The following is a 15,362-nucleotide window of genomic DNA, read 5'->3' as shown; positions in this document are numbered from 1 at the left end:
TTTGGAGTCTGTCCTGGAACTCACTCTGTAGACCAGGCTGGCCTAGAACTAACTCACAGAGATTCGCTTGGCTCTACCTCCTGAATGCTGGGATTAAAGGCATGAGCCACCACTGCCTGGTTTATGTTAATTTCTTATATACAGACACAGGCTAAAGATGTTTGAAACAGAGTTTTTAACTACAGAGTTTTATATTTTTAAATTGTATTTCCAGGGAATGACATCAGTGGAATGAATGAGTTTCTTACCTTGACAAACATGACTACACATTTGCCTAGAATTTTACTAACAGGAACTTTATTATAATAGTCACTCTTAAAAACTTCTTTTTCCAGAAATTTTCGTGTAGCCAAATGGAATGTTTCATTTGGCCGATAAAACCAACAGCCATACAACCATTTTTCACCTCAAAAACAGAGAAAGAAAAGAATTATTAACAGAAATCTCATATTCTTTGCAGAATTAGGAAATACTTGACCAAGCCATTATGATATTATGCCATGTGGCTTTAGATCAAAATTTCTTGATAGAATTGTGTTAGAGGAAATTAATATTTTAAAACAAGGTGGTACTAAGAGACCTAGAAGAACCATCTCCCTTCTAGAGCTATGCACAGAGAAGAGGGTAGAAGAGCTGCAGGCCGACACACACTAGATCCCTGTGCTTCAGTGAAGAAGCAGGCACAGGGAAGAACATTTTTGCAAAAAGGTGATGGAATCCAAAAGCATTTCACCTGATTGGTAGCTTAAAGAATTGGATTGCCTATACTACACTTGTACCTGCTGTTAGCTTCATTCTTAATGTCTCAAAGGCAACTTTCTTTTTTTATTGTTTTAGTTTTCTGTTTTAAGACAGGTCTCACTGTAGCCCAGGCTGATGTCAACCTCCTAAGTGTTATGATGGCAGGTATGTGCCACCAAACCAGCTGAAAGGCATTTTTTTTAAGGGAGGCCCTTGACAAGAAATTATAGGCTCAGTTACATGTTTGCTTATAATATTTTTTCTTTCTTTGTGACATTCATTGGAAAAAATTTGCTAGACAAAAACATGAGACTTTTGCTCTTCTGAATCTCTGTCATCCTACGCAGAGTTTAGCTCCAAGTGTTACTGAATAAACAACTCTTTCCTACACATTAAGAAGTTACATTTCTGAGTCAATTGTGACACTGCCCAACAGTGTTAGATCCCATGTTTATATACAGTAGGGTGCTTAATTATATTTATTGGTACAGTGAACAGTGTATTTATTGATGTAACTATTATTGAGAGGTTTAAATAAATGAGTTAAAATTTTTCTTCCAGAGGAGAAAGGAAAAATAAATACAGTCATATTGCATCAATCTGCCCCTTAATTTTTTTATATTAAAAAATGTGTATGTATGAGTGTTTTGCCTACTTGTATGTATGTGTACCATGTGTGTGCCTGGCACCTGCAGAAGTCAGAAGCGGGCATCGGATCTCCTGAACTGGAGTTAGGGACGGTTGTGAGCTATGATGTGGTGCTGGGAACTGAACTCAGGTCCTCTGCAAGAGCAGCACGTGCTCTTAGCCACCGAGGCAGCTTCCTAGCAGCTGTCCCTCAATTTAAAACAGACTTACCAGCTGAGTCCTCCCACAGCCTCTCAATACAGACTATATGTGGTTGTAGATTGGCCTCTGCAGGTTCAACATAGACATAATCTCCAACATGATACATGCTGTTCTTAAAGCTGCAGTCCTGGCTGTATGTACGATGTAAGCCTGAGAGGCCTGCAGAACCTGAGGAATCTTCACTTTTTTCAGCTTCTTGGATTTGGGGAAAAAAAAAAAAGATACTCAGTAAGAGACTGTGGGTGTCAAACATTTAAACACATCACACTAATAAACTAAATTTTTTCTTTCTTTCCTTCCCTCCCTTGTCTCTTTTTTTGAGGATCTCTCTATGTAGCCCAAACTAGCCTCCAGCTTGGGTTTACTTGCACTATAGGGATGAGCCACCAGATCTGGCTATACTTAATTCTTGGTGTGGCATTCAAAGAGAGGAACAGTAAAAGCAGCAGCAGCAGCAGCATATTCTCAGTAGTCTTTACCTCAAACTGCATTTTGATTTTTTGAGATAAGGGAGGGTCTCATTAAGCTGTCTAGTTCTTGAATTCACAGGTTCAAGTGCTCTAGTCCTGCCCCAGGCTCCTAAGTAGCTGGAACTATATGTGTTCACCATTATAGCTAGCCTCAAAACAGCCTTTCTGAATGAAAACAAACTGACAACAATTTAAGTAACTATTCTATAAGACAAATCACTTCAATGATATACACTCGTATACTAATTTTTAAGAATTCAGAAAGGCCGGGCTGGAGAGATGGCTCAGAGGTTAAGAGCACTGACTCCTCTTCCACAGGTCCTGAGTTCAATTCCCAGCAACCACATGGTGGCTCACAACCATCTGCAATGACATCTGGTGCCCTCTTCTGGCCTGCAGTCATATATGCAGGCAGAACACTGTATACATAATAAATAAAAAAATCTTAAAAAAAAAAGAATTCAGAAAGGCACTACAGAATAAATCGCATAATCCTGCCGAAAATGTGATACACCTCTTTTCCATACTGATGTTTCTGAAATTATTTCTTCTAAGTTATTACATGGTTACATTAAATTGAGTGGCATTTTAGAAATAAATATGTATGGCATACAATGGTAAACCATGTGTATGTATGTGTATAAAATACTAAAAACATTTCCTCTGAAACAAAATACTTTTAAACAAGATTTTCATTTTTTTAGGCAAGATCTCCCACTCTCCTGTGTGAACCAGGGATTGAACCCAGTGCTTTATGCATACTACTCATGAATACTAAGCAAGTACTTTACCAGTGAGCTGTATCTCCCAGACCTTATTTTTGTTAAGAAAACATCTTTTAATGGTCATAATACAAGCTATATGCAAACACTACAAATTACTACTTGTTTAAAAGTAAAATGCCCTTAATATTACTATATACAGATGATATTCAAATAAAGCACTCTCAGAAACAACAAGTCCCACTTTTTCTGTGAATCTTTCCCCCTAACTCTTTTTTTTTTTTAAAGACAGGGTTTCTCTGTGTAACAGCTCTGGTCAAAACTCTATTTGTAGACCAGGCTGGCCTTGAACTCAAGATCCACATGCCTCTGCCTCCCAAGTGCTGGGATTAAAGTAGTGTATGAGGGCTGGAGAGATGGCTCAGAGGTTAAGAGCACTGGCAGCTCTTCCAGAGGTCCTGAGTTCGATTCCCAGGAACCACATGGTGGTTCACAACCATCTATAGTGGGATCTGATGCCCTCCTTCACCATAAAGGTGCACATGCAGATAGAGCACTTATATACATAAAATAAAATAAACAAAATCTTTGGGTAGCGAATTCTGGCTGAAAAGAAAAATGTGGTTGGAAAACAGACACAGAAGTCACTTGAAGTCATGGATGACCACTGTCTAGCTTCTGTGAGTCTCTTATGGAGACTATCCAATATAAATGTAACATTAAATATAAAAATGGAGCCTGGAGCTTCTGAGAGATAGTTTCTTCCCAAGAAAGATTCCCAAGCAGATTGTGTTTGAATGTGGATTTGTGTGTATAACCTGATACCATGAGAACTGGTCCGCTTCATCTAAAGCTTTATGTTTCTTGTCTTAAACTCTGACTCTGGCTTTTCAAGCCCAGGGGCACAGACTATTCACTCAATCTCTATCATTTTCCCCAAAGTATCAAAGGCTTAACACTCCACTAGGTAAAAAACATTTATAGATGTTTATCTTATTCTGAATCTGTTAAAAAACATACTTTTTATCTAATTTTTGACAGTGATAGGGATCAAACAAGGCCATGGCTGTATTAGGCTAGTTCTCTACTACTGATTCAGATATGTAATCCTGTTTTAGAGTATCTTACTTTGGGCCAAAGCTTATGGTCTTCCCTATGGTTCTCTATCATGTAGTACATGCAGTCAATGGAGTCTTGAGACAGGTACTATTCTTTCTGGGGAGGCTGCCTTCTGCTTCCAGGTCATTTAGCACACAGAGCTCCCTCCCCTATAAATTCTATGGGCTTTTCCTACATGCTCACCTCCATGATCTTCGCTTTTCTCTTACAGAGGGAACCACCTTATTGGGATTCATGGCCAATGCCAGTGCCACCAGATTTTGCCACATCAATTCGGCATAGTCCCAGGCATAAAAAAACTAAAAGCATTTAATTTGTGGTGATGCCTCCCCTAATCACTTAGTTCAGATGATGCCTTTTGACACTATAACCAAACTTCTCAAGTATCAATAACCTCTTTGACAAATTTTAAGATCAACACAAAGAAATAAAATGTGCATGTGGTAAAGATACTTTGGTTGAGATTCCATTAAATGCATCTTCAAATTTAAAATACTAACAAAAACGTAGCGGAGAGAGATAAACACACTTCATTTCAAAACTGTAAAACTTTTGTCCGAGTCTTGCCTGTGGCTGCTGGTGTTGCATTTAGCATTTTACCAGTAGCTCTCCCAATGCGTCTCACTCTCAGAAACTTGTGCTAACAGACTCTTTCTACATTCAACTTTCTAAGGATAGTTTCCCATAAATTAAAATGCTGGCAACAAGCATTTGAATTTAAGTGCATATTCTAAATTAATCTCCAAAAGTCTACACCAAGTAGACTCACTCTGGATCTAAGGGCTTTGCCAAGTTTCTGAGAATTTTATACAAGCAGAATCAGAAAACTGTACTAATAGAAGCAGTGTACAAAATGAAAAAAAAAAAAAAAAAAAAAAAAGGCTACCTAACCCCTTCACCTTTATAGACAAGAAATAAGCCAACTAGTCACTCAGTTACAAACACCTTTCCCAAGGAAGAATTCTGAAGCAGAGTACTGTGCCACAGAGGAATTCTCTCATTCTAGAAATGCAATGGCTTCTGTCTAGCTGGATTAAAAAATTAATGAAATTTCTCAACACTTTCTTTCATCTCTTTCATTTTGAATTAGAGTATCTGTAACTATTATCCTATGCATGTATGCACAGAGGGCATTTTTTTGTCAACATGTTCAAAATCTGAAAGGAATCATTTGGATGAAGAATCATACCAGACCCTCAATCACACACCCAGATGACTCAGATGATTAGAAGGGACTTCTGAGCCGAGGGTATTTAGATGACAGACACACACCAATTAGAAGGGAGCTTGTAAAATCACATAGAAGTAATTGAATTAGATCAGTGAGAAGCAAAGACTGGAAAAAACTGAGACCATGACAAAAAACAAAAGAAAAAACCTAGACTACTTACAATAGAATACTAGCACAAAAGTGGACATTCAGTGTTATATAATCATGACCACTATTTCTATAACTTTTCATCCCCCCCAAATAATACACTGCAACAATTAAACATCTCTTCTTCTTGCTCCTGGTAACCCTTATCCTACTTTCTCTATGAATTTGCTTAGTCTAGACATTCCAAGCAGGTTCAAGCAAACACTATTTGCCTTTTTCATCTAACATATTTCATGCAGTATGTTTTCAAAATTCATCTATGTGTATTTCATTTTAAGTAATATTCCATGGAATGAATATAGTTTAATTTCCTTATTCACAAACCATATGCTTGGGGTGCTTTTGTCTTTTGACTATTATAAACAATGGTATTTGTTCCTATGTTTGATATGCCCAGTCAAGTAATTTTAGTGCTTATACTGTGTTTATTGACTTTTGACCATTTGTGTTCTAGCCATTACTAAAAAAGAAATATTGAGAATATAACTGTTGAGCTCTTTCATTTCAGCTGTTTTCCTTCATATGTTCTAAAAAAGATTAAAATTACGTATGTTTGTGTATGTATGTGCATGCATGTGAGTTTAGGTACCCTTGGACGCCAGAAGAGGGCACTGGATCCCCTGGAGCTGAAATAATAAGAAGGTGGTTGTGAACTGCCTGATGTGCTGGGAACTGAACTCCGATTCTCTAGAAGGGCACAGTGTGCTCTTAACTGCTGAATCACATCTCTAGCTCATAAACTTCATTTTAAAGGGTAATTTATCTAAATACAAATTTGGGTTTGTTTTTTTTTCCCCTTGAAAATTTTCATATCACTTCACTGCTTTTTAGCCTTCATTATTTTGTATGAAAAGTCAGCCATTAATTATGCTGCTGTTCTCTTGTATCTGATGTTTTCGTTTTGTTTTGTTTTTGCTTTGAAATTCAGATTTTTCTTCCAGCAGTTTATGACGTATCTAAACGGATCTCTTTGTGTTTATCTTACTAGGGGTTTGTGGGCCTGTAGGTTAATGCTTGTCATCAAATTTTTGAAGTTTTCAATTTCTTTTTTCCCCTCTCACTTCTTCCCACTAGTATTACTATGATAGATATACCTGGAGACCTGATACTAGGGGTTGCTCCCTTTTCTGAGAAATTAGGAGTCAGTCAATGACTTGGGTAATCGTCACATTCAAACACTTTACTCCATAAGGATCTACCCTCAGTTGACTAATCTGTGGATACCAAGTTACAGTCAATTTTCACTGGATTTTTGCTTTTCACCAGGTTCTTGTATCTTCCTCACACATGTATCTTTTTGGGCCAGCAAGCTTTACTCAATTCATTTCCACATCAACTGCTTTCAGTTGGAAAAGATACAGACTCTATCACTCATCCGTACAACCTTGAATGGGTGTATTCCCTCTAGCAGCAAATGATGTTTTTGTAGTTACCTCTTTGTTGGCAAAATGATATTCTCACTAATCAGTATGTTCTCATTCTCTACCCCCACCCCTCAGATATTTCAAGTCAATTAATATTGTTTTCTGATCTTGAGGGGAAAATATCTAAGAAGGTCTGATGCTACAGAGTAATACAACTGTTGTAGAGTCATATTTCTAGGTATCTACGTGAATTGAAATGTTACACAAAATGATCACTTTTGACGCATGCCTAAAATCCCAGCACTGGAGGGCATAGGCAAGGAGGATCACGTTAAGACTGGCACTAGCCTGGGTTACATAGTGAGATCCTGCTTCACTGTCCCCCACCCTCATCACCCCATAAAAGACTCTCAATTTGCAACGACAAATTCTCATTATCAAAATATTTGCAAATTTGGCAAATGATTCAAAGTACCACTTTTAGGTTGATATGATTAAAACAAAACTAGGAATGTGGTTCAACTGAAATCTCATCTACCTGTCTGTTTCTCACAGTGTTTAAGAGGAAAGCTCTACTGTTGAAAGACATGGCATCAACTGATGCATCTGCTGCTGAGAATGATTGGAGCCCCAGACTTGCCTCTCAAGTACGTGCGCGGCATTAAGTTCTCACACTTGTCATTTAGCTGTGTCAGAAGTAACTTACTCAGTGTGACAACCAGATGATGACAAGATTTCTATCTGATCATGTCTTATTTGAACTAGTCAACAGTCTGAATCTTCAATCACACAAACTCTCCAAAGCTAACCGTGGCACCCACTAGAACAGACTTTAATAATTCTTCATATTTAATAAGATAAAAGGAACTAACCTCTTTTTTCTTCTTCTCGTTTTAGTTTATCTTCCTCTATTTCTTTAGGTAATTTTTCCTTTTTTTCTTTTTCCACATCGTTATGCAAATGCTTTGTGGTATAGCTGAGTGCTGGAGAAAGAAGGATCTCTCCATTTTTGCAGAGTTCATCACGAATTCTAATAAAAAACTGCTGAAGTTCTACTGCGTCCTCATATATTTCGGAATCTGTCCTATAATGGCATAAAGAGTATCCATTGACACATGAACTGCTTCTTCCATAATACCTTAGTTACATGCTAAATCCCATTAAATGTTTCACTATGTTCACTGATATAACAACAGTATTTTGGCTCAGTTAGAAGAGTGCCCCCACTACGTTTGTTAAAACAGAGTATCTGAGCCATGCATGGTGCTACATGTCTGTGATCCAGCACTTGGGAGATGGAGGCAGGAGGATCAAGAGTTCAAATTCACTCACTTACATAGTGAATTTGGGGGCAGTCTGAGCTACAAGAGACCCTATCTCAAAAACAAAACAAACAAAAAAGACAGAATGAAAAAATACATACACAACTGAGTATCTGAGTTCTCACTCAGTTCCTTTTTCTCAAGGCACACTCCTTTCTCACTCATGTCAAAGGAAGGGCCTCACATTTTTCTCAGACATCCAAAGCATGACAGGAGTTGGCAGAATCAAGAACTGTACTGTTGTTCCTGATCAAGTACAACACTTAACTTGCATATATTTTTTTAAAGGGGGAGGGGGAGGTTTTGTGTTGCTCTGGCTGTCCTGGAACTTGCTCTGTAGACCAGGCTGGCCTCGAATTCACAGAGATCCACCTGCCTCTGCCTCCTGAGTGCTGGGTCTCTGCACCATGGCTGCATCTATTTTCTTAACTGCAGACCCTCATTTATAGAAGGTGATAGAAGATTTAGGCTATGTCTACTTTCTCCCTTTTGGTCCTATAGCATCACTACCTTGACTGATAGTACTCACTGAAGAACTGAACCTAAACTAGAAAGGCATGAGAGTATTTTGTGTGATAACATGTACAGGCCTAAGAGTTCATTTAAATTTTAATTTCTCAAAAGTAACTGATTTGGAAGGAACTGGCAGATGCAAATATTGTAAGAAGGAAAAAATTATGTGTCATATTCAGAATTTTTCTAAGCTTCTTTCCTCATTATTAGGAAACTATAAAAAACTGAGACATAGTTTCAGTTGGTTACCCAATCTGGCCTGGAACTGTGTAGGTAGTCTAGGCTAGCTCTGAACTTGTAAGATCTTCCTGCTTCCACCCTCCAAGTGTTGGGATTACAGGCCTAAGTCACCAGGTGTAGTGGCAAGGTATCATCAACAGTTAGGCCGACATTCTGATTAGGGAGCATGGCAGCAAAGCAGGGCCAATCAGCTGTCTCCTGACACAAGACACTCGAGCATTAGCTATCAGAGAATCTTTGGGTGACTATCCTGTCAAGAACAAGAACTGGCAAAGAACTACCAACAACCTAAAGGGTATTCTGGAGAGGTTCCAGAAACATGTTCTAAAGATCCAGAGATGCTTTGTTTTTGTTTTTGGTTTTTTTTGGTTTTTCGAGATAGGGTTTCTCTGCGTAGCTTTGCGCCTTTCCTGAAGCTCACTGTGTAGCCCAGGCTGGCCTCGAACTCACAGAGATCCGCCTGGCTCTGCCTCCTGAGTGCTGGGACTAAAGGCGTGCACCACCACCACCCGGCTTAAAGATCCAGAGATGCTAACACTTTCAAAAAAGCAATAAAAATAAAATTTACTAGGCCTCAAGCTCAGTGGAAGAGTGCATGCCTAGCAAGCGCAAGGCCCTGGGTTCAATCCTCAGCTCCAAAAAAAGAAAAACCAACCAACCAACCAAAAACAAAAACAAAAATAAAATTTACTAATGGAAGAAGCCTCTAAGACACCATTTTTGAAATCTTTCTTGAAGTTTTTTTTTTTAATTAATAAAAGCTTAGAATTTTAGTGGGAAATTATAAGTGAAAAATATACATTTGGCAAATCTGTATTACATTGAAAGGGCAGATTTCAAATTTCATCAAGCCACCTGATGTAATTAAATTTTGTGCGAATCACTAAACACCTGCTATATCCTTTTATTTTGCTTATTCAAAATGTATTGTGAAGGATTTATTAATCTTTGCTTTAGTTGTTCTTAAAAGATTTCTGTAATGTAATTCTAGTTTTCAAAAACATCTTGTAGGGGAAAAAAGTAAACAATGAGATCCTGTCAAGAAAACAGTAAAATAAAAAACTGGGAGGGGTGGTGTACAACTTTAATCCCAGCACTCAAGAGGCACAGTCAGGCAGATTGCTGCAGGGCAGCCATGGCTACACAATGAGACTGTGCCTCAAAAAAAATTCAAGAGGGAAAAGGACCAACTCTAATTTTCTTGGGTTAAGTAATCTTTCAGGTAAGTCAGCCATCAGCAAAAGGAAACAATTAAGAGTATAAAAGAAGCCCTAGGTGCCTTCCTGCCCTTGTGTTTCTATGTAGCCTGTCTACCTGCAAGGGAGTCAGGCTGCTTTGTGGAATACTGCCCCACACTGGTCGGCTGCAGGACTCAGCACTGTGCCGTTCCTGAATGCTACTGTAAATAAAGCACTGCCCGGGTCAATTTTCTGCCACAGTCACTGCTCAGATTCCTTCTATCCCTTCTATAGGTCTAGCTAGAGGCAAGTAGCAATGAAATAAGAATATTCTAGAAATCTACATGTGTAATTCATATGAATTTAATTATTAATAATACTTACACATCTAGAATGCCTGTCATTAATGTGATCAGATAAAAAGTGTGATGTATAATTCACTAAACAGATACATTTTAAGCTATTTCCTTCTTTCTTTTGGTCTTGTGAAACAGGCTCTTTCTTTATAGGCCAGGCTGGCCTAAAACTCAGAATCCTTCTACTTTAGCTCCCATGTGCTGGGATTACTGGGATAAACCACTACATCTGGCTTATCAATTCTTTTTAAGAATTATTATTATTTTTTCTTTGTGTGTGTGTGTGGTTGTATGGATATGCACCTGTTTATTTGCATGTATATGCTTGTGGGTGTGTGTGTGCATGTGTACAGAGGTGAGAGGTCAAGGTCAGGTGTCTTTATTACTTTCTACCTTATTTTTTTTTGAGATAGTGTTTTGTACTTGGAACTCACTGACTGGCTAGGAAGCTCCAAGGATCTTCCTGTTGTCTACCCTCAGCTACCCTCATTCTCAGGCATTGTAGTTAGTTAGTCTTGTGCCAGAATGCTGAGCTTTTTTTTTTTATGTGAGGGCTGGGGATCTGAACTCGGGTCCTCAGGCTTGTATGGCAAGAACTTCACCTACTAATCATCTCCCAAGCCCTTTTTTAAATTAATTCTTATAAATACCACAAGAAGTCCCAATACTATCTTTATTTACACAAATTGAAATGGCTTGTTATAGTTTTAAATTTTATGTGTATGGTTTTTTTTTTCCCTGAATATATGTCTTCACACAATTTACATGCCTAGTACCTATAGAGGCCAGAGGAGGGAGCCAGATACTCTGGAACTGGAGTTGCTGATGGTTGTAACAGGCTAGAAGAGCAGTCAGTCCCTAACTGCTGAGCTATGGCTCCAGCCTGTTCTGTTTCTCAACAGAGCTCTGGGCATGAGATAAACTATGCGGATTACTGTCCCATATAAATGTGTCTTGGGCTATGTCTTCCAGACTTCAAAAGCAAAAGCCTATCATGTCAACAACAGGAGAATGAAAAGATACTGTTTTCTAGAAATATAAATCACATACAAAGTTCCCCATAATCTAAGAGACACATGCTCTTTAGAAGACTCACTGAACTCAAGCCATGATTAGATTTAAGGACTCCTTAAACAGAGAAAATCAGACATCTAAATTTCATGAAAGTACTGCTACATCCCTTGCACCTAGAACATGCTTGTTAACTAGTAGTCATCCAACAAAAATTAAATAAAAAACTCCTATAGAATTTGACTGCAAGATATGCCCCACTTTGCTCTTTATTTCTATTCCTAGTATCTCACAACAAGGAACCATTTCCTAAACATGTTCATTAAGGGTCTAATCAGCCTTAACTCCACCTCCAACTCTGGAACACAGCATCTTTACATCCCAATCCTTTGCCTTTCTTCATACCATTAATCATATCTGGAGTATCAGCCCCTCTATTCATCCTCCAACCCTCTTATGCTTTGTGCTTTTTTAGGTGAACTCTGGCCCACAAAGTTCCTTACAGCACTATCTTTTCTAAGTGTTGGGTTTTAGTATGCTACTTCACAATTCCCTAAGTATAAGTCCTATTCTGCCCACAAGCCGTCAAGCTCTTAGAATACAGAGCTCAACAATGTTTCTCATCCATGGCTGTGTTCACTACCTGGTGACTGTCAGCAGCAGTGTTCTCAGTGAGGAACAAACAAGCCACATCACTAGTAGCTGTGAGACTATAAAACTCTTCATCCTATATATTTCTAATTCTCATTAAAATGGAAAAGATTATCACTTTCCTAGAAAAGCATGGATGAGTTAGAGATTATTTACATGAAGGGCTTTACCATGATGCTTTATAAAAAATTCCCACCAGGAAAAGCAATCAATTAGCATTTACTTTTCCTTTAAGGTCTAGAGCAAATGGTGGTTTCCAAGATTTCCTACATGGAATGATACAATCTAAAGTTCTGGCTCTCAGCACTGTAACACTGTAAACCAAAAGAAGGTAGGTCTTTAAGTTCAATTACTGTCTTTAAGTTCAATTCAACTAAGTGCCTCTAAGAGCATACAGAACTTACATTGCAACTGCTGAACTTCATTGAGTATGCTACCAGTAAGTGGCAAAGATATACACAGGCCAAAAAGTTGAAAGATCTTTAGTAGATGTAAATGTATTCTTTTAAACCATTTACAGTCCTACACTAAGCTCTTAAATTGATAAATACAAGAAAATCCACAGAATCAACCAACCTGGACTCATAGGAGCTTACAGAGTCTAAACTGATAATCAGGGAGCCTGCATGGGACTGACCCAGGCTCTCTGCAAATGTTACAGTTGTGAAGCTTGGTCTTCTTGTGGGACTCCTAAGAGTGGGAGCAGGAACTGTCTCTCTTTGCTGGCTTTTGGGACCCTACTTATACTGGGTCGCCTTGCCCAGCCTTAATACATGGGGAGGTGCTAAGTCTTACTGCAACTCGATATGCCATGTTTTGTTGATATCCATGGGAGGCCTGCCCCTTTCCTAAACAGAAATGGAGGAGTGGACTTGGGGTTTTCAGGTGGAAGCAGAAGGGGGAGGGACTGGGAGGAGGGAAGGAGGGGGAACTGTGGCCAGGATGTAAAATAAGTGAATTTAAAAAAACTGATAAATAAGATTAAAAATAAAAGGTCCTTCTGAGTCTTGAAATAGAGATGGGGGGGGGGGAATAGAGTGATAGCTCAAGGGTTAGAAGCACTGACTGCTCTTCCAGAGGACCCAGGTTCAAGTTCCAGCACCCAGATGGTGGCTAACCACCATCGTAACTCCACCCTCTTCGGGCCTCTGTGGGCACTGCACATGTCATACATGTCGGCAGGACATCTATCTGTACACATAAAATAAAATAAGTAAGTTTTTATAAAATGGCTGGATTTAGATCAGTCTAACCTCAAAAAATAACTCAAAGCATTCTTGGACTAATTTTCAAAGAGAAATCCTACTTTTAATTTCCATTACAAACTGTATTACTTAGCTTTAAAAGACATGTCCTAGAAAGGCTGTATTTCAGGTTCTGGCCTTGCACAAGAGCTTTAACTCTGCCTTCCCTTCACTGGCATTCATTCTGACAACTTAGCAGTCTCTTTCCACTTGACAGAACACACCTGCTTTATATAAGGTTTGATGCCCTCAACACTGTAAGGGGAAAAAAGTAGTTTTGCCTGGCTGAGAATTCAGGATAGCAGGCTACCCACTATAACAACATACATAAGGTGAAAAAGTTTATCAAAGTAGAATTCCTTCATCTGTTTTGCACTAAAAACCACATATTTTCATCCTAAAGAAATGGCTTTGAAAACATACCGATTCATCCTCCTTGCCCTTTCCAATACTTCAAACATGTGTTCCTGAAATAAATCGAGTCGCCGATAGCGATTACTTTCAACATTCTTCCTAATAATGTCAAATGTAAGGGGAGGTTTGTTGGGAAAGTTTGGATCCACAGCAGGAATTTCTGCTAAGGAGTCACTGTAACATCTTCCTTCATCATCCTGATGACTCATGACTGACACAAAAAGATTATGGATAAGTTCTTGAATCAGCAAGGTCACATTTGGGACATGAGAATCCTCATCTCCCTCCAGGTCTCTCCGAGTTTCAAGGAGGACTTTATGTAGGACAAGAGCATCTTTGTAGATCAAAGACTCTGGTTCATTGTAGGTACAGGCATTATTAAACATCATGACAAAGTCCTCTACCATAGAATCGACATCTTGGTACTTGTTTGCCATCATATGACTTCGAATTTTTTCCATGTCCATGGGTTTTTTAATCGTTAGATAGTAGTCAGGCAGCTCTGATCTAGAGGGGAGTCTTAGAAATATAGCACTGAGGCGACGACCCCTCTTATCAGTATAGTTCTTTACAGCTTCATATACTTCATTTAGTTTCTGCTGCATTGGAGTCATGTACTTTGATTTCTTAGGAGAAACACCACTCTTCCTACCTGAAAAGAGAGATGTAATGTTAAATGGGTAAAATGGCGTAGGCATAAATTTTAACCTAGCTGGCAGTACAACCATAAGAAAGGGCTATCCCAAATGATTTGTAAAACATAGTTATCAGCATATCTTCAATGAGACAGATCTTATAAACAAAAACAGATCTGGGAGAAAACCTTTACTTGTTTCAATAATATACTTTACATATATATATAATTTTATATGTGTATATAAACTTTTTTGAGACTGAGTCTGATTATATAACATTGTTGGGCTTTGAACTCTCCACCCTCCTGCCTCAGCCCCTAAGGGCTGGGATTAAAGGTGCATGAATAACACATAAGCTAGTAATTGTGTGTGTGTGTGTGTACATTTTTTTTTTTCTTTTTTCTTTTTGGTTTTCTGAGACAGGGTTCCTCTGTGTAACAGCTCTGGCTGTCCTGGAACTTGCTTTATAGACCAGGCTGACCTTGAACTCAGAGATCCACCTGCCTCTGCCTCCCGAGTGCTGGGATTACAGATATATTTGCCACCACCACCTAGCTAGTAATCATATTTTTTATATGAGATCAAATCCGTTTATGCTGAGATAGCTGTGAACAGGTTAAGTAAATGAGTACTTCTGTGACATTCTAATGCCATCACTTCTAACATCCCAGAGAACTGAGAATTTCACTACAGGAAAAAAAAGATATTGAAACAAACTGAAGTGTTGATTGATAAAATTCTTGAAATTTGAGTATTGAAATATCAATTGAGTTTACCATATTTTACCTCTAAATATAAACCCACATTTTCCTAGTTCCAGTCATGGATATTCCTAGAAATGATGAGCAACTCAGTAACACAATATCTCCAAACTAGTTTGTTTACAGAAAGAGCTCAAGTAGCCAAGGCTAACCTCAAACTAACTATGTAGCCGAGGCTAGCCTTGAACTTCTGATCCTCTGGCCTCTACCTCCCAAAGGCTGGGATTACAGGCAAGTGCCTTCATGCCTGGCTATGTGTACACTTTTATAATTACATTAAGAAATTAATTCCTTAATAACAAAAGATTGTCATTTAGGAGTAGTTTACAAAGCCGTGGTGAAATTCAGTTTATAGACAGTTTACATTAAAAAGATGTTAGTCTTTCTCCATTCC

At 38.5% G+C, this 15,362-nt stretch overlaps 1 protein-coding gene and 1 long non-coding RNA gene across 51 annotated transcripts in view; one reads left to right on the top strand and one right to left on the bottom strand.

The window, feature by feature from the left end:
- Positions 1-15,362, bottom strand: part of Pbrm1 (polybromo 1) — a 104,792-nt gene that overhangs the window by 34,509 nt on the left and 54,921 nt on the right. For 44 of the 50 annotated variants that reach the window (XM_076544178.1, XM_076544185.1, XM_076544191.1 and 41 more), the window contains 4 exons: positions 13,582-14,224; positions 7,516-7,727; positions 1,600-1,785; positions 249-406 (listed from right to left, as the gene is read on the bottom strand). In XM_076544178.1, the coding sequence (XP_076400293.1) occupies positions 249-406; positions 1,600-1,785; positions 7,516-7,727; positions 13,582-14,224 (1,199 nt within the window). The remainder of the gene's footprint in view (positions 1-248; positions 407-1,599; positions 1,786-7,515; positions 7,728-13,581; positions 14,225-15,362) is intronic. The other 6 variants (XM_076544166.1, XM_076544171.1, XM_076544173.1 and 3 more) reach the window with 1 other exon arrangement.
- Positions 1-15,362, top strand: part of LOC121832227 (uncharacterized) — a 35,146-nt gene that overhangs the window by 18,649 nt on the left and 1,135 nt on the right. The window lies entirely within an intron of this gene.

The sequence above is a fragment of the Peromyscus maniculatus genome, chromosome 9 (genome assembly GCF_049852395.1).
Source record: "Peromyscus maniculatus bairdii isolate BWxNUB_F1_BW_parent chromosome 9, HU_Pman_BW_mat_3.1, whole genome shotgun sequence".
Lineage (NCBI taxonomy): Eukaryota > Metazoa > Chordata > Mammalia > Rodentia > Cricetidae > Peromyscus > Peromyscus maniculatus.
This window is presented reverse-complemented; position numbering and strand designations above follow the sequence as displayed.